The sequence below is a fragment of the Symphodus melops genome (assembly GCF_947650265.1).
Source record: "Symphodus melops genome assembly, chromosome: 10".
Classification (NCBI taxonomy): domain Eukaryota; kingdom Metazoa; phylum Chordata; class Actinopteri; order Labriformes; family Labridae; genus Symphodus; species Symphodus melops.
The window spans coordinates 7,163,825-7,189,345 of record NC_136700.1 but is presented as its reverse complement, the minus strand read 5'-3'; the positions used below and the strand labels follow the sequence as shown (position 1 = coordinate 7,189,345).

At 45.8% G+C, this 25,521-nt stretch overlaps 1 protein-coding gene across 3 annotated transcripts in view; it reads right to left on the bottom strand.

The window, feature by feature from the left end:
- LOC306830297 (homeobox protein cut-like 1) overlaps positions 1-25,521 on the bottom strand; it is a 58,070-nt gene that overhangs the window by 27,158 nt on the left and 5,391 nt on the right. For all 3 annotated transcript variants that reach the window (XM_079353684.1, XM_079353685.1, XM_079353686.1), the window contains exons 2-5: positions 12,345-12,455; positions 7,927-7,974; positions 3,569-3,647; positions 406-543 (exon numbers count right to left, since the gene is read on the bottom strand). In XM_079353684.1, the coding sequence (XP_079209810.1) occupies positions 406-543; positions 3,569-3,647; positions 7,927-7,974; positions 12,345-12,455 (376 nt within the window). The remainder of the gene's footprint in view (positions 1-405; positions 544-3,568; positions 3,648-7,926; positions 7,975-12,344; positions 12,456-25,521) is intronic.

Here is a 25,521-nt window from a genome sequence, read left to right as displayed (position 1 = left end):
CAGGAGTTCTGGAAGCAAGAGGCCTGGGTTCGAGTGCGACCTGTTGCTCCTCTGCTCTCACTGTGTTCCGTGTTCAACTCTATCCACTGTCCTGTCTGAATAAAGACATAAAAAAACACCCCAAAATACATCCTCAAAAAATGTGCCAGGGTCTGCAAAGTTAAACCCTGTCTGTTTGCAGATGTGTAAAATATCCATACTTCATGGTATCTGTACTGTCTGTGGTTATAACAGCGGGGCTACTATAAAAAAAAGAAACTTTAAACTACAAACTACATCATGCTAACAAAATGCACATGAGTTTTTGATGTGGGATCATGTGTAATTAATGGAGCGTCCCACAACCACGACCCTCTCAAAGTGACCCTCTTAATGTGTTGCCCTACATGTATCGGCGTCTCTCACCTTGGTTTTTGACCTCTGCAAACTCTTTGTTGTAGTCCTCCAGTGTCTCTCGAAGTTTGGTGTTCTCTGTCTCAATGTCGTGCATCCTCTGGAGCTTCAGCTGCAGCTGCTGAGCCAGCTCCAGCACAGGTACAGGATCTGGCAGAGACAAAACACACCACATTAACACACTGCAAAAGCAGATTACACAAACAAGGGCGAGGAGGTGTGCACCGCGAGCTAGGAATAACTACATCCAAGGCCCTGGGAGAGCGAGCGCGAGCCCTGGTGAAGCGTCCTCGAGCAGGGCAATGAATCTCTTAACAGCTCCGAGAGAACTGTCCCAAGCAAACCCCTGGCCTTTGATCCGCCCCTGTGGACGCCTACATGGGCCAGCAAGGACCAAAAAGTGTTACAAGTGCTAAGAATATTAAGATCAGGTGACACATCATCAGCTGTAGGTCAGAGCTCGGCTGCATATCCAAGACAAGTTTTAGCTTCTATTACTTTCAGAGCTCGGTTATTATTCTTCCTGCTTCATTTTTTCTGAAGAGAGTTAAGTCACGCGTCAAAAATGACGCCACTGCAGGGGGGCGCCTTTTACCCGACCCCTCAGCTCCACCTCGCCTGTTATCTAACCGACCGAAACTCAGGTGGTGATGGGCTTTAAACGCCTCTGCACAACCAGTGGGTGACATCACAGAGAAGATTTCCATTGTCTTATACAGTCGATAAGATCAACCCGTGTCACACTCATTACATTCATACAGCCTTGACTCCTCACAAGTACCTGAAGTTTTTTTAGGAGGTTAACACCCAAATTAAACTGTTTATTGTTGTTTTAATATTAAATTCTATTAAATTGATCTGAAACTCGCAGCATTGTTCAGGATGCACAGCAAACACTTTCACAATGTTCACTGATTAGAAAGAACAGAACAGAGATATGGCTACACCATAGCGAGGTCATGGCTAGTATGACAGTTTTGTATCAACAAAATTTTATCCATTAAAGGTCATTGAATGATAAAATATCATCCGCTGTGTTAGCACCGACTCCTGTCCCGTGTTGAGACGTTGTTTTCGGTTTGTGCTGACACAGTAAGAGATTCAGAGACAAACATTAACAACACAGATTAACTGGGCTGTGATCAGTTAAAGTGTTCACTATGATGAAGCTTGAAAGCAAGTTGAAAAAGAAAAAAAAAGGGTAGCGGGAAATGTGTGCCGACAGATGGACAAAGTGGAGCGGTAAAAAAAAATAAATAAATAAAACACGGCGAAGCAAAAGGTAAATAAGAGATTAAAAAATACAGAGACAGACAGAAGAAAGAAAACTTTCAGCAGGCATTTTACCAACATCTCTGTGAACACACGGCAGGGTTAACTGTCAGTGTGATGAAGAGAGGCCTGTCAGTCAGGCCAATCACATCTGATTGGTGCTCATGGGTGGCAGACTGGTGACAGGCAGCCAAGAGACGCGGGCGACGCTCATCAGCATGCCAGCTAAAAGAGCAGTTTGTGTGTGTGTGTGTGTGTGTTTATGTGTGTGTGTTGTAGAGATAAGAGGAACTGACAGCTTACAGCTGGGGGTAAGGGCTGTGTGTGTGTGTGTGTGTGTGTGTGTGTGTGTGTGTGTGTGTGTGTGTGTGTGTGTGTGTGTGTGTGTGTGTGTGTGTGTGTGTGTGTGTGTGTGTGTGTGTGTGTGCGCCTCATGTCTGACGCAGTTAGATATCTTAACTATGCTAATGAGAGATCAGCAGAGAACGATTGGGGAATTTCATGCTGATTTTGTGCTGTCAAGGTGACACGCCATGCAGGGCTAAGCTCTGACACACACAAAAACACATACCTTGGCACAAACACACACACACACAGTTTGATACAAAAACTACAAGAATAAAACAGTGAAGAACAAAGCTATATGCCCTGACTTTGTGCCTCAGCAACCTTCAGAAATCTACTTTCTTCCGCTCTTATCGAGCCTTTGTCCTTCACTCACACACACACACTCCTTTTAACATATAAACACCACAGTCCGTTAAAAGCTGTTTGACTCGTGGGCCATTTGTGCTGAGCACTCTCGCCAGACACCTTTAATCTAAAGCAGAGCACGCTGGGCTGACTAACCAGGCCTTCAGCTGATAGAAGACAGAACAAAACACACTGTTTCCTCTTTCAAAACTGCTGCATTAGTCAGGCTGGCCTGTGTCTGTGTGCGTGTGTGCATGAGGCATTACATCATTGTCTCGCTGCAAGTTAAGAATAGCCCCGTCAGAGCTGGCGCTGACTTATTGGGAGCAGTACAATCCAAAGATATTACTGTAGGTCTATCCATGTGGGAATATAATGACCTCCTTACGCTATAGATGAACTCAACTCCTCTCTCACTCCTGCGTACGCCGCTCCTCCAGGGCTCCCATACAGCTGAAAACCTCCAACCAGTAGCTGTGTGACTGCGTGTGTCCTGTCAGCTCCACCGTGCTGCCTGTCCCTCCTCAGCCTCGCTGTGACAAACGGGCCCGCTCATGTGTGCGCTTTGCCGCAACCAATCGTGGGCGCACTTGTCATCCATATCAGGACGCACCTTCTGTGAAGACCCTCTAAAGGCTGCACCAGTGGGGATGAGATCTTGTGGGGACACATTAAGGCGTAACACACGCCTGGATGCACAGTGAGGGAGCACCAGAGGGAGGGTGTCATGTTTTTTTTTTCTTCCTCTTCCCCTGTTGCTGCTGTCGACATGAATAAAGGGGGGGCGGGGGTCTCTGGATCATGTTTTATAGACTCGGGAGGTGTCTTGATGAACACACATACACAGACCTACAAAAGGACACACACTGCTTCAATAGATTCAGCTGATCCAAACAAGTGTACACTAGAGACACATCTACATTCACACCTGTCCTTTAAAGAGTTGTTACGTCACCTAAACTTCACATATTAGTAAAAAATCAAACCATGTTGATGTCACGGCAACATATCGTCTACATTGAACAAATACATTGAATCTGTGTTTCTGTTTTGTCCTTGTTGGGTGCCATCAGTACATCTAAACTACAAAAAGACATGTAGCCCAATGCATTTTATAACCACCACTGTGATTAGACCAGAATGCACCTTGATGAACACAGTCCAGGTGTAAACGGGGGGGGGGGGGGGCAGACATTAGACGTGGTCTTACCTGGTACATCTATTATTTTCTTGTACACGTTCAAGAAGGCGGCCTCTGCTTCTTTACTTCTCTTACTCAATGCATCGATCTGCAAGGAGAGAAGGGACAGGAAAAAAAGAAGAAAAAAAAGGTTAATTGTCAGTTATAGCATCCGACATCCAAGTGTCACATCCGCAAAGACGAGCCCATTCATTCCACAGTGAGACTCGTCGACATATCTGTCTATCCTCACTATGCGTCGCTGCGCTGCATGTGATCGGGGGGTTGTCTCGACACGGCGGCTGGGTCGGTGTTTCCTTCCCGTGAAGTCAGTTCAGCTGTTCAGCCGATGACGGATGCGTTTCGTTTGCCGCGTGCCCGTGCGTGTCCACGTCTGTCTTTCCTTGGAGGTGTGTGCCTGAGTCTGTCTGTTAGTCTGTCCGTGTGTGTGTGTGCGTGCGCGCGTGTGAGTGTGTGTGTGTATGTGCGAGACAGAGGGAGAGTCTGTGTGTTAATGTGTGTGTTCGCTTTTCCCTCCAGCACGCTGACATCATTAAACAGCTGGCTCAGTCTTTCCAGCCACAGCAGGGGCAGATTATTCAGTCGGCTCTTAGCAGCAATACAGTGTGGATCCATTACTGATGCAGCCATTAACACAAGAGGGCACGGCATGCATTCCATCACTGATATTATTGAAATGGACAGCATTAGAATGGATCCATAAGAGATTAATTCTAAATATCAAACAGGAGGTGCAATTTTAAACTGTTTTCGATGCGGAGACATGAGGCAGGAAAGCTCTACAACAGTCTGTGTGTCACACTTCAATATGAGAAGCAGACAGAGTAGGCGAAAAAAAAAAAAAACGCATCTGAAATCAAGACTAAATCGAAGGAAACAGATGCCAAATAAAGACATTCAGAGGGTGCTACTGTACTGGGCAGAGCTACAGCTGACTACTCTGGCTCACGCGCTCAGACTAAACAGCCGTGTGTTTCTCTTCCAACTCCTCCAGCACACTCGCTGAGAGAAAAGGAATCAAGACAAAAGCCTGTGTAAGTCCAAATATAAAGTCTTCACATTCCCAGCCAAGCCAGTAGTGTAGTTGATGGGTGGTTTAAGGGTTCTTGCCACTGTAAACAGAGCGGGCTACATGTAATACTGCCTGGGCTCCTATGGGAACCTAATAAATCTCTTCACATGGCTTTGATTCATCTCTAGTTTTTTAGCCGCAAAACATCTGGCCCCGCGTAGGCTGGTGCCAGCACCCCTCCCTCTTTTTCCCCCCTCTTTTATTTCTCTCTCTCTCTCTGTCTCTCTATCTATCTCTCTCGCTCTCTCTGTTGAATTCTCCCTCTTGTCACTTCCATGTTCCCTGACAAATTTCTATTCCTTTCCCCTCAATATTTTTCAGTGTCAGTCTTTCTCACATGCTTCTGTCACACACGAGTGTCTAACTGGCATGCACAGGCCTCCTCTCTCTCTCTCTCTCTCTCTCTAATACACACACACACACACACACACACACACACACACACACACACACACACACACACACACACACACACACACACACACACACACACACACACACACACACACACACACACACACACACACACACACACACACACACACACACACACACACACACACACACACACACACACACACACACACACACACACACACTCCTCGCTGCTATATCTCATTCTCACATCATGCTGCATCATGCACTTTACCCTCTTCATGTGCTGTGTGACATTGAGCGATCAGGATCCTCAAATGCAAGGCCACTAATGGGAGATTACTGATGCTGCCGAGTACTAATACCTCTCACACAGCAACACCAAACCTGTTCATCAGTATCCAAATGTGTGTGTGTGTGTGTGTTTGTATCAGAGAATGTGATCAGTGGTTTAGAGTAACGCAACCCAATCTCATGACAAAGAAGAAGAAGGAGAAGAGTTCATAAAGCTGAAAAAGAGCTGCCTATGGCGCTGAAGGAAGACGGCTGCGTGACTGTACGATGACTGGGCCAAGGTCAGTGGTACAGCAGCTTTATATAGCCCGACATGGGAGGCAGGAAATAGACATTTAATGTAGGACACACCCTACAGTTAGAGGCAGGTTAACTGCAGGACCAGAGCCATTAGAAGACCACCCAGGATTTGCAAATACAACCCTGCTGTTCCAAACTGCAGCTCTCTCAACCAATCCCAATGACATCTGCTATTACATGCTCCCCTGCCCCCATCACACACACACACAAACCAAAAAAAAAAAAAACACACAGACAGAGACCAAGCAAAACAAATGAAGTGACACAAATGATACCTCACCAGTATCAGTGGGTTACCGATGAGAAGTGCTTGCAATTGCAAAAGGTATCCCTGACACATCCACACACACACAAACACATATGCACATACGTCAGCACCTTGTGCCACCATCACTCAGCACCGCCTCGCTCCCCCTATCTAACCCGTAGTGTGTGAAGGGCATTGGAGCTGACCTGCATGTGTGCGTGCATATGTGTGTGTGTGTGTCTGTGGCCCCAGTGGAGCCCGATAAGGGGCGGCTATGGGAAGCAGAGACTGAAGCCTTGGATAATGGAAAAGCTTATCTGATCGATGGACCAACATGAACACTGAGCATGCACCTTACACACACACACACACACACACACATAACCCGTTTACCAAACCGAGGCCTTGTGGAAACTGTACTGTTATTGGTAATAATTATGACCCGAGGGCCTCCACTTTTCAATGACAAAGATTAAACAGAGTACCAAGACTTCCAAGTTCCTGGGCGAAAACTTTTTTTTATTGTTCTGTCCGGGCTTCCACACTCACTTAGTAAAGATTCAGACTCCTGGGTTAAATGTTTAAGGATGAGTTACTGTGGGAAATCCAACCGGAAAACCCTCTGGTTTTGGCTGCTGTCTTGTCCTTGATCAAAGCACTGAGGGGGTATGCAAACAAAGCCAGGCTAAAATTACACATTCTCCAAGCTGCTCATGTTGGGGCACGCAAGCGCGCAGAATAGTAGACTGATTGATGGGTTGCTTTAAGACTGGCGCGGGTGTACAGTATTATCTCAATAATCATAAGATAATGTCTTTTCTAAGTTCCTGCGACCACCCACGACGAGCCGCGCCGCGTTCTGCTGTGCACGCCGACCAAGGTGTGTCAACACGAGGACGGTGGAAACAGCTGACAAAGCCCCAATTATACTGCTGCTGTTTCTATTCTCTAAATAGACTGGATGATCAGCAGAACACAGACGAAACCAGGAGAAATTACAGCATTTTTACATAACCACTGGCTGTGGTTGCTGCTTCAACACAAGAATATGGAAAGTAACCCAGTGTTAAACTGTAATATTCTATGGCCGGTAGCAAAGCAGTCCTGTCACTACCCATTGAGATGATTCGGTTTGCGTGCGTGTCTCCGTGTGTGTGTGTGTGTGTGTGTGTGTGTGTGTGTGTGTGTGTGTGTGTGTGTGTGTGTGTGTGTGTGTGTGTGTGTGTGTGTGTGTGTGTGTGTGTGTGTGTGCTCAGGGAAGAGATACTGTTGGGCTGAATGTCCACCCACTCCAACCCCAAATAACGCCCCAGTCTAAACCAGCCACTTCCACTCCCACCCTCTGACTTTCACATATGGGAGTGAACTAGAAATGCACGGCTGCCAGAAAGGAGGAGTCATGATGGAAATAGGCCAAAATGATGGAGGAGGAGATAGAAGGAGGGGGGGGAGGGGGAGTGTGATGATATGGCACACAAGCAGTCAAAAGTCACCTCTTATAGGTGAAGGAGCTGGAAAAACTTTAGGCCCAACATTAAGGGGAAAATATGCTGCTTGAAATAAAATTTAAAAAACGGTCCGTGATTCACCAGATCAACACAAAATAAACAACAAATAACCCCATCAAATCATGCAGACAAACAAAGTCAGAGGAAATAGCATTCGATGAGTTGTGACTGGCTAGAGCTGGGGTTTTGTGGTGCCTTTTTTTTTTTTTCTTCTTTTTTTTTGCAGGATGCAATTTAAACACACCCTCAGGCTACAGGACTTCATGAATAGGACAGAAAATCAGGAGCAGAGCAGAGCAAAGAAAAGAGGGAGAGGAAAGAGGGGGAAATGAGATAGTGGCAAGAGAAAGAACAGGCGATGGCTGGAAGAGAGGAGAGCAGAGGAGAAGGAGAAGGAGACGATTTAAAAGGAAAAAGACGAAGGCAGAAAAAAAACAAAAAAAAAACAGAGTGGTGCACAGAGAGGGAGCGAGGCCAAGTTGACGAATGTCAAACAGGCTTTGTTGGAATGCTGCGCTCGAGCGTGTGTTTCTATCACGATGTCAATAAACGTTTCCAATAACACACTCACCTCTCCTTGGAAGCTCTTGAGCAATGGGGCGACCTGTTTCCGAAAATCCTACAAAAAAAAAAAAAAATAACGAGAAGAGGAGGTTAGCGAGCCTGAAAAATGAGATAATCCACAGATCAATTTTAATCCTCTAATAACAGTTAATACACAGGAACATGTGGCAGGGGGGAAAAAAACCTACTGAGTTTTATAGGAGCAGAACATGTTGTGATCAAAGAATCGGTGAAATACAGAGATGACTATCGTTGTCAGGGCCAATGAGTGAACGGTGCGTGATCGAGTGATGAACATGAGGGTAGGGAGGAGGCGGGTTTTGTACCCTGAGGTGTTCTTGCGGACTGTGTTTCTCATCCGAACAGGTGCAGCACCACCTGGGCCACCCAGAGGCACCACGAGTGCGTGTGAGATAGAAAGTGAGCGAGCCATTGAGCAGGCCTACAGTTAATGCAAATTCTACCAACGTACCAAGTTTTTACTATAAAGCAAATGCTTTTCATCCCACTCGTCCCATTGCATGACTCTCGCGCACGAGTCAGCGGTTTCAGATTAGATAGCCAGTCGAGTATGTATCAGGGGAAAATGCAAATCACCATGCTGTTAGCTGAGCCTACATCCTGACTAACGGAAGTGGAGCGTACGGTAAAAAGCAGAATAGGACATTCTGTACAGGAACATTTGATTTGCACAGTTTGTGGACACACACATACTCACAAAACTGCCTAATGAAGATGTGAAGTAGGGCAGCGGCAGATGTGTGCTCAAGAGATTCAGCGCCTTTTAGAAACCTCCGCCTTAAAAGCCTAACCGATGCACGCAGGGAGGCGTGCATCCCAAACCGACCTGGGACCAGTGTCTGGGGTCTGCCTAATCCCAGGTTGGTCCAGACAGGGCGCTTGTCTGGGGCTGAGGACAGGTCTTGACCTTGCTGACCCTGCCCCATTGTTACCTCATCAGGGGTCGCTGCGGCTGTTTGTCTGGGCCAATTCAATATTCCCCTGCTGGGGATAATGACCCCCTCTGCGCCCAGCAACCCGCCCCCTCCTCCCTTCTCTCTCTCTCTCACACACACACACACACACACACACACACACACACACACACACACACACACACACACACACACACACACACACACACACACACACACACACACACACACACACACACACACACACACACACACACACACACACACACACACACACACACACACACACACACACACACACACACACACACACACACACACACACACACACACACACACACACACACACACACACACACACACACACAAACAAAAAAACATCCACACCAAAGAAATGGCAGTTTTGTCATTTGCATTACATTTGTTGCTTCTACTACTTCGACAACCTGCACCAGCTCCTGCAATAACTTTTCATTCCTTTACAAGAACTTTACCTTGTGTTTCTTTTTACTGCTGCTAAATGCACACAAACATCTCTCTGTGTCCGTGTGCACAAACTAGTTCCATCTTTCTGCTGTAAAGTTTCATCATAAATGTTAACACTGATAGTCGGTGACCAAAAGAAGAAGCCTCGAGCCGTTTTCACTTATTCACTCCGGATAATATTGAGATAGTAACGGGAGGGGGGTGGGGGGAGGGGAGGGGTCAACAGAATGACAACCTCCACTACAGAGTGGAGGGCGACAAACTAACTGACCAACAGGAAAGTTAACGCCGCCGTTTAATCCCGTGCACGGAGATCGTAGGGGTTCGTTAGCAGACGCTCTGTGCGTCGTTTGGCAGTAACAGTACAGTTCCCCCTTCCTATTGGCTCGAGGTGAATTCTCTGGAGAAGGTCCGGAGGGACCGGTGTGAGAACGCAGCAGGATATTCTGAAGAGAAAACACGAGGGGTCTAGCAGGAGAAACTCCGCGTAAAATCTGAGATAGTCCGGACAATCTCTGGAGTTTTTCCCGGTCTGTGTGGAAAGGGTTTCTGTAGAATGTAATGCAGTCTAGCCGTGGAGTCCTCAAATAGATATTACTTTGATGAGACAGTATTCGAACAAGGAGCAGCCTCAAAACTTAAAAGCAGATTTTAAACGTGCATTTAGCCGTATTAATCTGTCAGTCTGCTTTCTGCATTTTGTAACTTTTAGGGTATAACTCCGTGTGCAGCTTGATAAACACTCACACACCGTATCTAGAGACAAACACATTCAAATAACATCAAGAGGCCAGACTTCAACTCTGAACCCCTTTGGTCCACTCGCTGCTGCTCTGCTCTGTCATCCCCCTCACCCCTCCCCCGCCACTTCCAAAGATTTATGACCATATAACATAACAATGCACACAGACACCGTGGTCATTCCGTGTGTGTGTGTGTGTGTGTGTGTGTGTGTGTGTGTGTGTGTGTGTGTGTGTGTGTGTAGGGGGGGGGGGGGCAGCCAGCAGGAGATGGATGGCTGGTGTGTGAGCTGCCGGCAGACAGCAGACAGGCCAGCCCGAGGAATCCTCCAGGGAGTATGGAACTCCCATTCCCTGTCTGTCTGCCCTGCAGCTAAACACAAACGTGTGTGTGTGTGCGAGCGCGCGCACGCACGCACACAAAGTTGTTTTACTACCAGTGCCTCTGGCTAGCAATCTTTGGGACATTTTACAACCATTCCCACCCTTGACTTTATAACGGTGCGGTAGAGGAGTCTTGACTAACTCAAAAGGAAATTAAGAAGTGGATGAATAATTCAGGCAACTTAGGAGGCACAGTGAGATGTAGTCTGAAAAAAAAAAACTGAACACTGTGTCAGTCCTAATGAATTATGAAAACTTTGTTTTCACGCTGCATTTCTTTGCACTACTTTCAAAATGCTACAAAAGCCTCTGTGTGTGTGTGTGTGTGTGTGCGTGCGCATGCGTGTGTGTGTGTGTGCGTGTTATTATGCAGACCATGAGTGCAGTTCAAGCCGAGTACAGCTCAGCAGACTAGACACAGTCAACGTGGGCCGGTCTCCTGGTTGTTGAATAATGGATCAGAGACGGACTCCCGCTCAGCCTAATGCAGTCTGATCTGATGTGACTGTGATCTCCGCTGACTGCTACAGACCACAGAGAGCTGACAGCCCGCTCTATAGGCTGGTCAACCACACACAGTAACACACACACACACACACACACACACACACACACACACACAGAGAGCAAAAAGGCTGCTCCGTCAACGTGCACCAGACGTTCTGGGAATTTTTAATCGAGCACAGGCCGTCACACGTTACAATCCAGCCTGTTTGGTAGGCTGCTGTGATGCTTCTACACCTTCCGAACGCTGGGAGTTTTTTTAGTGCTGATTCCTATTGAGCCCGTAACAGCCCTGTAATGAATCCTGTCGCTCGTCTGGCCTGGCTCAGATTCCTCCTCCACATACCAGGAAGATGCCAGGGGCCACACAGACGCCAGAGGAGCCTTCCTAAATCACAGCCTTGTTACACTGATGAATGCGTGTGTGTCCTGTTCTGTGATCTAGGCTATCTGCCTCTGAGTGTTTGTGTGTGTTTGGGCTTCTCGGCATGTTTTCTTTGTGTGCTCCGTCTCCCTCCAAGTGTGCTGCTAGAACTGTGGTCGTATCAGTTTAGAGATAAATGTGTGGCGTTAAGAGAAATTAGTGTGTTTTGTACATAGGTAGAGTTCCCTCTGGTGAATATTTCTGGATAGTGGGTGGGCTACAATCTGAAGTCAATAGTCACAATCCTCCTCCTGTGGTAACAATAATAGGCCGACTGTCGACTCCAGCGAGAGTTGACAATTTTCTATCCTCCGTCTATCCCGTTTATACATAATTCATACCACCATCAATAATTCACCATGGTGACATTACCAATAATAACACAACAATACTTTGTTTTCGCTGTGTGGTTTAAAACGCGTTGCCTTGGTAACGGAGATGAAACAAAATATTCCCAGGAGGAGCTTTGGGAACACAGGAACAGGACAGAATTCCCTCATGATCCCACTTAGTGGTGTTGTCACACTCTCTTTCTTTCTCTCCCTCGCTCGACTCTCTCTCTGCTCCTTTCTTGCTCTCTCTTTCCGACACACACACACACACACACACACACACACACACACACACACACACACAGACGCTCACGGACCACACTTTCTGCACGCATAAAAAACTAGGTCAGATAATACAAACTCCTGCGGGGTTTTCTGTTTTGTCTCTTTAGGATTTCAGGGAAACTAATGGAGAGACTATTTTTGGGAGCCGAGCCCTGCATCTCCTGCACCGCTGTCTCCTCCTCCTCCTCCTCCTCCTCTTGCTTTCTCAGTAAATAATCCCGACTAGGTTTACGGAGCGGAGAAGACACGCAGAGAAAACAAAAAAAAAACTGGGATTGTCAAAAGGTTGCGCGGCTGTGTGTCAGAGCGTGTCTGTGAATATCTGATTCTCTCACCTCTGGTGTGCTCTTCTTGAACTCGCGGCTCAGGTCGATTAGTTTCTTCCGGGACTGTTCGCTCTCGTCCTGTCTGTTGGCAAGCTGTGTGGCGGTGGCGTCTAGTTCTTTCTGCAAACACAAACGCACACATCGCTCAGTTTTGCTTGCAAGGGAAGTACACATTTGATCACATTCATTTTAACGCTTACTGTCACAATAAGCTGCAGCATTAGTATTCAGGAGAACAAAACAGCAGCAGTTTTCTGTCAAGACAACAGACTCCTTGACCCCATCTGGCGTGCTGCAGACTTTCCAATCATGCCTTAGCTGAACTCTGTATGTTGCGGCAGCAGAAAAAAAACCACAATAGTGAAGTCCTGCCAAGGAAAACTTGTCTCCATCGTCAGTTTGTGTGCTACCAGCGCACGCAACACATCTAAGCCATTCGGCCTGTCAGTCACTCAGCCAGCACCGTGTCGGGCATGACAGCCTCTGTAGCAAAAGACTCCTACATCTACTACTACTACAACACACATACACACGCAGTCAACAACAATTATTGACTGTCTGCACCAGACAGCCCCTCCCCTCCCCTCCCCTCATAACAACAGCACAATTATCAACAACAGCGGTGTTGTCATGGCGGATGCAGGGCCCGCCTTTATCCACATCCATTTTGCATTGTTATTAATAGCTCTTTATGGGACTTCTACCAGATGATGGGCCAAGTGCTGACATTAACAAGGCGTTCAGGCCTTGTAAAGATTGTATCTCTCTCTGTGCTGAGTGTTGCTGGATTATGTTTCTCTTGGATTCTTGCCTTCTGTCACGCTCGCTCCTCCTTTTCCCCACCCCCCCTCATTTTTCCGTACTCTCTTTTCAGATCATCTCCTCACCCATTCAACCAGCACTACTTCTTTAAATAAAAAAAAAACCTCCCTTCACTCCGCCTTTCCCCTTACCCTCCCCTCCCCTCCCCTCCAATCCACCTCCTGTGAGGCCGCCCACCCCTGAGAGTGATTAAACGCTGCTGAAGGGCCGTTATGCTAACTAACACACTAATCATTTAATACACACATTACCACAGGGGCCCTTGTGGCTCAGTCTGCTGACAAGGTCCCAAAACACACTCACGCACGCATGCCCACCTCCCCAACAACTCCAACACACACACAAACACAACCCTCTATAGAAATAGTGTGATCAAGTTCTAATTAGGAGCTTTTCTCCCGTCAGCGTTAAGTTTAATTCCCTGACCAGCCATGATCTCGTTTTATCCACAAAGCGTGAAAAAATATAACAAATGTTGGTTTGGTCCACTGTCCTCTTGTGATGGATTTTACGCAGCAGCACAGGACGTTTGGAAAAAAAAAAAAAAAAAACTGCTCACTTGCTTACATGCCATCTTGCTCTGGCTGCCCATGGAGCAGTTGATGTAGCAGCCTGTCTGCCCGTGGCCATGGAGCAGCTGCACTATCTGTTAGTGAACTCGAGCGTGTGCAGAAGCTTGTGCAACGCTTGATGAAAGGAGGAACCTAATAAATTTTAATCATGTTAAATTAATTGTCAAAAAAAAAAAGGCGAATGCTCTAGTTCATGAACAGAGGTGTAATTAGTCTATTGGTAAAGATTAGCTACAGGAACTAGAGTCTGAAGCCCAGTTGGCTCAAGATACTGACAGATATTTGTCACTGGATGATATTAATCACAATGTGATGCGTTTGGCCTTCAAGCTTCCTTTTCCAAATCCCTTTAATGTTAGAAATCAGAGGGTGGCTAATCTGAAATCAGAAGGCAGAGGCAGCAAACAGAACTATTTTAGGGATATCCCAAGAGTAAAAGACACGCTTCCTTTAATCATCCAAACTTTGACATTAAACACTTAAACTTCATTAAAACGACAGGATCAACCTTTGGAGCAACTCTGACACGTACTCCCACACGATACATACTGTCTACGTTTGTTTTGTGCATCCTAGGACACGATAAGGTGATCGGCTCGAAGAATACAATTGGAGCGAGTTGGGATGTAAAAAATAAAATAAAATAAAAGGGGGGGGGGGGGGGGGTCAGGAGTTTTCACTTCAGGATCATCTTTCCGTTATGCACATTTCATAGTGTTTCTGGTGAAGATGAAAAACATGGTAAACAGTGCTTCCATCTTTATTAATCATGCAAGAATCCTCTTTGATATGCAAATGAGCCCATGTAAACTTCAGGTAAATCTATTTTGAACATATTACTTTTTCAAAAACCAAAGCAGCTGTGTGTGTGTGTGTGTGTGTGTGTGTGTGTGTGTGTGTGTGTGTGTGTGTGTGTGTGTGTGTGTGTGTGTGTGTGTGTGTGTGTGTGTGTGTGTGTGTGTGTGTGTGTGTGTGTGTGTGTGTGCGCGCGTGTTTTGTTTTCCTGTAAATTGATTAGTGAGCTCTGCGTTTTTGGGGGGGGAAAACTTGAAATAACCACAGTAGTCCACTGGGGCTCTGCTTTAAGAGGTCATGTGCCAATCCCTGACGCCCTTGATTCTGCACAATCCCTTTCCAAAACCCTTCACATATCCCAATGTGCTACCAAATCCCTATTTCCCCCCCCCCCCCCCAAAAAAAACCTCTCACTGCTAAGCTAAATAAACACATCACACATGGAAGAGGATTGATTCAGTGCCAAGTGGGCAAGTAATTATGGGCATGGTCTCACTCTAAAAAAAAAGAAAAGGAAAAAAAAGGACCCTCGGACCCAGAGAGGTTTTGACTATGCAGCAAACTGTGTGCCCACATCAGCAGACACAGGCAGACTTTACACTCATCTTGCTGATAGAGCGTAACATCCCAAAGTGCACAATCCCTGCTGCCCGCCCCTTGTTCACACACATCACATCTCGCTGACCATTAGGAGGCCAACACTAACTCCATTTTAAGCAACATATAAGCACAAAAGGGCTGCCATGTTGTTCAAGTGCTCTGCTAAAGGCTCGGCGTCTGGCTAAAATAACACCGCACTGATCTGTGCTCGGTTTGCATGTTACTAAAAGTCATTTCTATCCTTACACGAGGGTTTGTTTTTTTTAAACAAGCTCACCAGTGGAAAACATCTCGAAGAAGAGCTTCTTTTCTCAGTGATTCAAAACAAACTGCTTGATACAGGTGGGGGTTTTTTTAGAGGCGAAAGACACAATGATGACTTGTCAGCTTGACTGGTGTGATACAATTATTAATAAGTTGAGCAAAATATTCATGTTTGACTTAAAAAAAAACAAAAAAAAAAACAGCCTAAATAGAGTTCCCTGGTGCTTTGACGTTCTGTGTCAAATACTTCATGGCTCCGCCCCAAGGAGCCACCTACGACAAGAAATGAGGGTCAGAGGGGCCAAAGAACAAGATAAAAAGCTGGATCATGTCGGACAGCCAGGAGAAGACGTTAGGAACGGACACCAAATCGTTTCAGGGGCATTTTGTATTCTTCAGTTTAGCAGACTTCACGATGCGTCATCACATGAGTTTATCAACGATGCTAGCATTGCTGTGTTGTAATATAGAACTTACAGTGGGCCACGTATTGAGCTTTGTATTATACCACATCGTGTTGTGAGTTACGTTGCATTTCCCACAGCTAGACGTTTTTTCTTCTGAATATTTTTAGATGGCAAAAGATAAGTTCTCATGGTGTCAAAGTGAACGAGTGACGGTTCTCCTCTGGGACAAAACAAGCCAGCTACTCACAAGGTAATACTCAGCCCATAATGTAAATAGGCAATCTAAGACATTTGGCCGTAACAGTACTAAGGATAAACTGTCTGGGAGGACAGTCAGTTTCCAGCAGCCATGTCCCTGTATTTATTACTATTCTGATAGCAGATTGCAAAGAAAGATGCGTTGTTGTTTTTTTATTGACAGGAGATTTTCCATCTGTCCCTGTCAATCAAAAGTCATGTCAGCGAACTCAAGAGCTAGCACTGATCATAGACAGGATGGTAATCACTGTAACATGACCTTTTTCAAAACACGACTCAGCAATAACCCACATCAGAACCCTAATTAGATCAAGATCTGTTGCAACAAAGTTTACAACCAGGAGTCATTTATTACAGGATTCATGTGGAATTTAATCAGACAACAGAGAGGCGATTCAGCTATTTTGTTTATTTTTTTTGACGTTTCAAACTTTTTCGGAGATGAATACTGTTAACTTTGGGCAAGGCTGCACTACAGGGGCTCTGCCATCTGCCATACCAGGGGGATTTTTCTCCCTATCAGCTTTGACATCAATGATTGACATCATGCTCGTCTGATAAACCTTCCAAATTACCATGTTTGACAAGGGGCCAAGGCACGAGTGAAGAAACTAATTAACAAAATCCAAAAACATGCTAATTAGGGGAGTCTATAGACCACAATACATGACTAATGTACTGACAAGAAAAGTCATTAATTCTCATCGGCAGAGTTCAAATACCAGCCCTTGTGTTGATGCTTTAATGCTATGCCTGCAGTGCACAGCGGAGCACCAAGCAACGTTTATGAAAAATGTGTGTGCTCTGTGTCGGGCCTTCAGGCTCAGTTTCCGAGGTCAGCGCGATGTGGCTCTCTCCTTGGCCTTACTTTGAAAAATTCCTCTTTTTTTAATCTCAAAAAACTGTTCAATTTACTGCTGAATGGTTTTGTTTAACCGCTCACATTAACTCCATCGCTGTTTCTAAATCTGGTTGTGGCTGGTTCCGAGTGCAGTGTCTAGTTTAGCAGACGATGGAGCGCGGTAGTGTGCAGAGGAGCATTAAGCGGGGCTGTAATGTCTCTGTGATTGCTGTAACAGCCCTGCTTGGCTTGGCTGTACTGGCCCACAGCAGCAGTCCCTGTCCTGGTTCATTTGGTCGTCTGGTCAGCTGTAAAGACGATTGGAACAGATTGCCAACACTCCCTAGAGAGACTTCAACACCGACTTGGCCAAGAAGCCTCCCGCACGCTGCTCCACACGCGTGAGCTCTCACATGAGTGCACAGACAGGCCGCGGCAGTAACTTGGGGAGCCCAGTCTTTCCACATTCTTTTTGAACTCTGTTTCAAAAAAAAAAAAAAAGAGGAAGTCCGCTAACATGTTCCCCGAGCGAAATTTGGCACAGAGAGCTGTGTTCGCAGCGAGATGGGTAGGCTGGGCCAAAGGAAAATGAGTGTCTCTGAGTCCTACAACTTTGGTAATAATACTAATCACAGATAACAGTCACGGGTAAACAAATCCTATTACGACTGGCGATCGGACCCAAGGTGTGTGTGTGTGTGTGTGTGTGTGTGTGTGTGTGTGTGTGTGTTCATCTCTCCTAATGAAATTCCTTCCACTCGTCTGCCGGCAGAGAGAGGCCTTCTATCGGACTAATTTGCTCTAATTACTCTAATGAGCCACAGGTGATGATACAGTGAGACTGATTAATTAAAAGGGAGGCACCAATCAGGCATGTCTGATTATGCCAATCATATCGACTGCAGACTAAATGAGATAACAGGAGACAGGCGCGCTTTAATTGAGGTATCAAAACTTCGTGGAATTCCTTATGCCCTCACGCTCCGCCGATGCCGAGACAGATAGGCTGCTGGAATGACAACAAAAGTTATTGTTGTGTACACAGTGTGGAGTCGATCTGCGGTGACCGGGCGAGTGTGCGCTGAGGAGAGAGACGCGCTCGCACACAGGATTTGCTTCAGATCTCGTTCTCTGGAGAATAATTGGGAGAGTAACTGCGTGGAAAAGAAAAAAAAAAAAAAGTATGCAAGCCACACACGCCAAGTCGTCCGCCATTAACCCCTTTAGTCCAAACACAACGGAGGTTAACTGCTCCACACTCGGTCCATGTTTTACACATTTAGTCTGATGAAGTACCTCGCTTTAATTTAAGGCAGGCAAAGAGAGACATGAATAGAAATACATTCACTTCATCTCAGTAATAAAAAAAAACACACTGTGTATATTGGCCTTACCACAGAAGAGGCTAATACTTTATAATATAACATTTCTGTCTGAGGAGTCTGTTAACAGCCTCTGTACTTGGCAACAACACACAGATGTTTAGGAGATGAAGTTTTCTGTCCTGCCACTGCAGTCACTAATCTTTCCTTTTATCTCTGACATGTCTGAGGCTGTTATGTGGTTATGATAGTAAACAGTGAAGGCGTCTGGAAAGATGTCTTATCTGAAATCTACAAGGCCTACCTCAAACCCCCCCCCCCCCCCCCCCCCTCTCCCCGCCTCCAGCTCCTTCTCAGCGTTCCACATACTCTGTAGCTGACTGTTCTGTATGCCAAACCTACTGTGTGTGTGTGTGTGTTTGGGTTGGAGGGAGGGGGGGGGGGGGGGTGGAGTCGTGGGGTGGCAGCTCAGTCAGGAGCGACAGCCACGCTCGCTACAACGACACGGTACATGATCACAGATCACAGGCACGCCCCCTCAACAAAAAAAAAAAAAAAACAGCACAACAGCGGCACAGATAAGATGCTGCGATCCCGGCTGCGTGTCTGCCTTCCTACCTGCCACATAGCAGGGTGCACGACTGTAACTGTGCCAGCAGACGCCGTTTTCAAAACCCACAATGGGTTTGAAGACGGGAGTCATATCCTCCTGAATCTCTGTTTTTAGGGTTTTTTTGCCTTATACTCTTTTACTCTCCCCCATTGGAGTGCACGCTGCAAAGTTTTCTTAACCACAAGTTAACACAATAGTTTATCTGCGACAACTGAGGCCTAAAACACTTTCCTGTGTGCGTGTGTGTGTGTTTGTGCAACTGTGTTTGTGTGCAGAGCGGAGCTGGGGGTGGTGGGTCAGCCTACCACTCTCCACAGCCTAACAAGAAGCTTGTGGTCCCTGAGCGTTTTGCTCCTTTTTTTGAACACAGATCCATATCTACCAACAGCACAGGAGCTGTCAGGACTCACCTCGCTGACGCTGACGCAAGCCTGGATCAAAAACAGCCTTTTTACACCGCAGCCTCGTTTGTATTGATCCATGTTCCTCTGCTGAGAGACTGGTTGTTGTTTTATCTCCCCAACATCCATGCCTTAACTCTCCTGAAGCTCACTGAGAGCCAGTCATTATTTTTGCCCGACCTATTGTCTGACAGGGGGGGTTTCAGAGGCCGGGCCTGAGCCTAAATACAAATATAATGAGCCTGCGATGGTTTCTGGCACTGAGGAAGTGCGGCTCACTTGGTCTCGTTTTAGCAGCGCTCGAATTTAGCTGCAGGCCTGTTGTCACGAAGGGGCGAGTGGCGTGGAGGGTGCAACGGGGAGGAGAGGGGTATGGTGGTATGGTAGGACGGTGTAATGCATTGGTGAAAGGGCAAGATTTTTCATCCCTGCGTTTACAGGGTGGAACGGCGAGGATATTGAGATCTGAGATAGGATCAGAGGGTAGTGAGCTGTTTCGGCTACGATAAAGGCCACGCATTACAAACAGAGCACAGAGAGAGAGAGAGAGAGAGAGAGAGAGAGAGAGAGTATCACACCTCTCATCCCTGAATTAATGCCTCCATTCTGCCAGGAAGCCATTCTGTGCCAGTGAGAGGAGATTGGGGAGGGGATGAGTGCACAGATACGGACTAAAAAAATGGAAACTGCGATCGTGGAGAGGGGTGATAGGGATTAATCAAGTCTGGGAGAAGAGTGGAGCTCTCCAGGCCCTGTAGCACACATACAGTAGAGGTCTGCCTCTCAAGGACTCGGGGTGGGAAAAAAAAAAAAAAAAAAAATTGACATCACCGCCATTAGTTTATAAGACATCAAATGGAAGTAACCATCGGTGAATAATGACAGGGTCACAGGTGCGGGCTTGGCAATGCTGCAGCCATCCAATCACCATCTCTGTGCGTGTGCGAGCGAGTCATTCTGGCCTAGAAAGTCTCTGAACCCTGACAATAGAGCAGTGTTCAAAGTTGCACTAATTCAGTTAAGATCTGATCTGTTCTCAATTCATTAGCCTATTTGATTTGTTGTAATTCACTTAGCCTTCCATTTATGGACTACACGCAGCTTCATGCTATCGGCGCGGCTACAGGACAGTTAAAAAAAGAAAAGAAAAAGGAGGTGGTCTGCATCGCTCTCATGTGCCTCTGCTACATTAAAGCCCCGCGCTGCACGATGCCCTTTTCCACGTTTTCATTTAGCCGCGTCTGTCTTCTGCATCCACTCATTTCTCGAGACGCCTGATGATGAACACGTCAGCAGGAGCCGTAAAAAGCAGCATGCCGACTTCGATGCGTTCAAATCAAAAAGCATTCGTCCAAACGCCTCATTAGGTTAGATACATCTCGACTCTTTTAATGTGTCCGGCCCATGCTGTCACTATTTTCTAGCACGTTCTGTCCTCCTGACTGAGTTTGACACCCGTGGTCTATACGATCAACGTCAACACAACGTGTCCTGCGGCTGAGTCTTAGTCAGCCTTTATGAGTAAGACTTTTCTGCTCTGCTTGCATGAGTTTTGAGAGGCGGAAAAAAAAAAAAAGAAAAAGAGAGAGGACGAGAGAAAGAGCATAGCTAATCCTTACAGTAATGACAGAATAATTAGCCTGCATTAGACTACGTAATGGGTTGTAATTATATCATTTATTTTGTGTTGTGAGAAAGTGATATGAAGGCATGCACAATGAAGGAAGAGGAGCGGAGCTCGGCGGGAAGTAGGATGGAGCATGTGTAAGAGCTCAGGCTCTTTCTATTGATTGATCCAAACATCAAACGAACCACTAGAGTAATGGGGGGGGTGGGGGGGGGGGGGGGAGTGAAGGACAGCTAAAAGCTATTTGGAGCCTTCACTGCATAAAAGACTTGACCTGTTCCACACAGCCTACATATCAAAACCATCAAACAGCAATCAATAGACCAAAGCGGTCAACTCAACAAACCGTCACCCTACTAAAACATCAAACCCTCGGCCCAAGCGTCAGATGATAGGCTACACTCAGCTTATCCATTACCATCAGATAAAGAGGAGATAAAACACAGAGCCTAATCCTTTCATGTGTCGTGACAGCCACAGCAGCCTCCAAGGCATTCCTTCAGTCTGGCTCTCAAATAGTTTTATGGCGGAAGGCAGCCATTCAGTCAGCCAGCCAGCCAGTCAGGGCTGTTCTGGTCTGTTTGTCTTATTTCACAGTTTACACGCTGTTTTATAGCTAGTTATTATGGTCGCCATGGTGATGCCATACGTTTTTTATGGTCTTTTGGTCTGAGGGCAGAGAGTGTAATAAACGGGACACACACACACACACACTTACACACGTGAAAACAAAGACTCACTAAACACACTCCTGCTGTGGAAAGGTCTCCAGTCCCTCCCTTCCTCCCTACCTCCTTCACTCACTCCTTATCAGTCTCACCAAATGCCTATCTCCTTTCTTTCTGCCTCATGTGAAACATGGATCGGCTGACGCAGAATTGTCCTCTCTCATTCCACATCTGGAGCTGATCAGAGGGCCTCCTGGAAGTTGAGGCCTCTGGGCCTATTAATAACCGTAGAGCTGAACTCAGGGTCAGACAGCAGTCAGCGGATGAGCTTGTGTCTACTAAACACATATTCCCTTCCCCCCCCTCTAATTTTCCCCAAGAGGACAGCTCTTACTTTTAAAAGTTAGACAGAGGGCTACAGAGCTTGACATCGTACATCAAGTGTAAGATTTTAATCGCAGCACACAGACACTCTTCAGAGCCAAAGAGGAGCTCCAAAATTATTTACAAATAGGTCTGAAAAAGAAGAAAAATACATTTTATTCTAACTTCAAATGATGTCCCCGGGCTGGTTTTAATTCTTTTTCACATACTTATAAAAGTCTGAGACTTTTAACTTCCCAGTCAGTCATCCCCCAAATGCAAGATTGTAGGAAAACAGTCCCGGCTAATTAGGAGAAGATTTCATCCCTTGAGTTGTTGTTGTTGTTTTTTTCCTTTCTGCGTCCAAACAAGTTCAAGTTCAAGGAGGCTAGACCTGTTAAAAGTCAAGACAGATGGTGAAGTCATCATCCGTTAGCCCCAAAGGTTAGAGCAGTCAGACAGCCTGGGTCACAGGGAGGTCTGCGGGATCAGACCACCTCTGAACCCTGGCCCCAGTCTCACAGCTGCTCAGGTCAAAGGTCGGGGAGGGGTTAAAGTGGCGTCTGAGGACGTCCAATGAATTTCACAGATCGAGCACTGTGTCATTTACATGGAATCCGCCGTGTTTTAGTGGACAAAAGCCAGGGACCAGTCAATTGGTTATTAATGGCGCATTAGGCGAGGCCTTGTGCAGTTTTATAGCAGGACGCTAGCTGATTCATTCCACAGATTGACTTATTGTATCACGCTTTTCAGTGTTTATGCTTCACTGACCTGAGGGAATTAAAACTGATTTTACATTTAAGTGTGCACTCAGGTTGTCCACATTTTCCACACTTTCAAACGTCATGTTTTAAAATAAATATGAAGGAATAATAATAATAATTACATCTGTTATCGTAACGATCAAAAGTACTCAAGTTAGAAATGTTTTCAAAAACTGAGAGTCAAAACTGAACACATTACTAAAACGCTGTCACTGCATTAGTGACATTTGGGTGTTTCAGGAGTGTGTTTGCATGTTTTGTTCATGACCAAACAAGAACTTACTCAACACTGGGAGAGGAGAACTTGTGTTCTTGTTGCCGTGGTACAGAAACAGGTATCAATGTTGTTTGATTTTTACTACAATGGTACCAAACCATCCTGAAGTGCTCATCCTCCGAACAGTTTCTCCACCGGACCAACATGAAACTATAGCAGAGAATATCTCAATAAATGCAGAGTACAATTTATTAAGCTTAAACCACACACACACACACACACACACACACACACACACACACACACACACACACACACACACACACACACACACACACACACACACACACACACACACACACACACACACACACACACACACACACACACACACACACACACACACACACACACACCTGTGAATACAGGGTAGTTGAATCATCATAAATCGGCGGTAGTTTTCTGCTGAGCCCAGCCAACAGTCTGTGTTATTTTTAGAGGGCTGACACAGAAGCAGGCCGTCCATTTACTCTGTGAGCTGGCAGCAGGACCATCACCGCTCTGCTTGCTTTTTAAACTACCAAAATGGAACTGGGCTCAACGTAAACACAGCAAAAGGTGTGGACACTTAAAAGGAATGTAGTTAGCTCGGAATTACAGCTGGAACGATTGCCCGCAAAAATGCCCCAAAATCCTCAGACTGGTTGAACCATGGTGGACGACGTAGAAAGCTTGCTCCATCCCAGATTTTAAAAACGCAGTTGAGGGGATTTACAAGGCGGTGGAGGACATTATGATAGGCTTATTTTAGGAATAAAAATATCACAAAGGCCCTGATGGACTTAACAGAAGTGAAAAGTGAAGAGTAACAGAAACTCCTGTTCCCATCTGATGTGACTGAAGAGTCCAGCCTGAAGGCCTGCTGTGGATCGAGCAACAGAAGCTGTGATTGACATTGAAAATTACACAGAGTGAGCTATTAGCAGATAGCAAGCCATATCATAATTCAATCCTTACACCATCAAAGTGCACCAATATCATAATTCAATACGAAAAACCATTAGCCTACAGCACACCAATATCATAATTCAATTCTGAGGCCATCCGCCCATGCCAATATCATAATTCAATACTTGGACCATTAGGACACAGCAATAGGCCTATTAGAATTCAATACCTGTGGTCAATGATCTAACAGGACACTGATACCAGAGTCATGGGTTGACATGGTAAGAGGTCTGCACATAAGGATCCCTCCTCAGGCCTTATTTAGCCCAGCAGACTCCTTGATAACGGTGAGATAAACAACACTAAAATTAGGTAGGGCAAGATGTTCGCCAAACGACTCGGCTGCACCAGACGCTGAAGGCCACGGGGCGTTCGCCGCGGAGACTCATTTCCTTCAGGGGGACAACACGTTTTGTGAGCAAAAAATTAAAAAAAAATGAAAAAAATTCAACAAGGCTTCAAACTGAGCAGTGTGCGCAGCCAAACTTGTCCAAAAAAAAAAATATGTTTCAAACACCGGCCCCCACCGTGTGACCGAGCGTCTGCAGTTGGTCTAAATTATCACGTTGTGGTACCTCTTGGAAATGGGACTCCCGTTCCGTTTTCTGCTCCATTGCCTCTGTTTATTTTTCCACCTTAACATCTTGTTTAACTCCCTGCATCAAAAAAAAAAAACCTGCAAATCTCATCCAGGCTTTCAGCTTGCTGGGTCATCAAAAATCGGCACCGAGAGTGCAAATCAAATGTTCGTTTCTTTTTTTTTTTTTTTTTTTTTTTTAACAGATTCCTTCTGATTTTCACCCAAAGTTGTCATTATTCTGAAGTTTTTCTCACCACACATTTCTTAGGTTTCCTCACTCGGTCTAATCCTCGTGTTCTGCATGTATAATGTGTAAAGCGACACTGGAGAATGGAAAACACAGGACAGTCGATGGATTGCTGAAATATAAAATAAATTTCTCAAATGACACAAATTTAAACATCAACTACTTTGACAAGTGATTAACTGCTTTTGTAGAAAAAGTGCCGAACAGACTTGGCTCACACCTTAGTTGTAAGGATTTTGTACTTTTCTTCATTTTTAAGTCACTGTGAACTGAATCTCTTTTGTACTTCTGACAGTCTGTCAGACTCAAAACCAATCTGAAAATGTCATCTCAGCATGTGACAGGCACATATTTAATATTCTGTAACACTTTAGAGAGCAAACAAATCTACCAGTAGACCAGAGAGTGATCACCGGATCATACACTGATGCTTTAAGACTTCTTTGCAACTCTTGTTGTGTGTTGTAATTATCAATCCAAAGTCTAAACAGTTCATTTGAAGGTCTGCTCCACTCAGAACTGACAGCTGTGGACTACTGGACAAAAAGCTGACATTTTAATAAGCTCCGCTCGATTGAGTTGGAAAAAGTCGGTAACAGAGGGGTCAAAAGACAAGAACAAAGGCAAGCAGAAAAGAGTCCAAGTGGTTCTTTTTTTTAATACGAATAAAAGTCCTGCTGCACCTCTGTGTGTGTGTGTGTGTGTGTGTGTGTGTGTGTGTGTGTGTGTATTTTTTACTTTACCAGTCAACTATGAACGAGAATCCACATTTCCCCCCAGGAATGCACGATTTGTGTTTACTGAAAACCGTTGG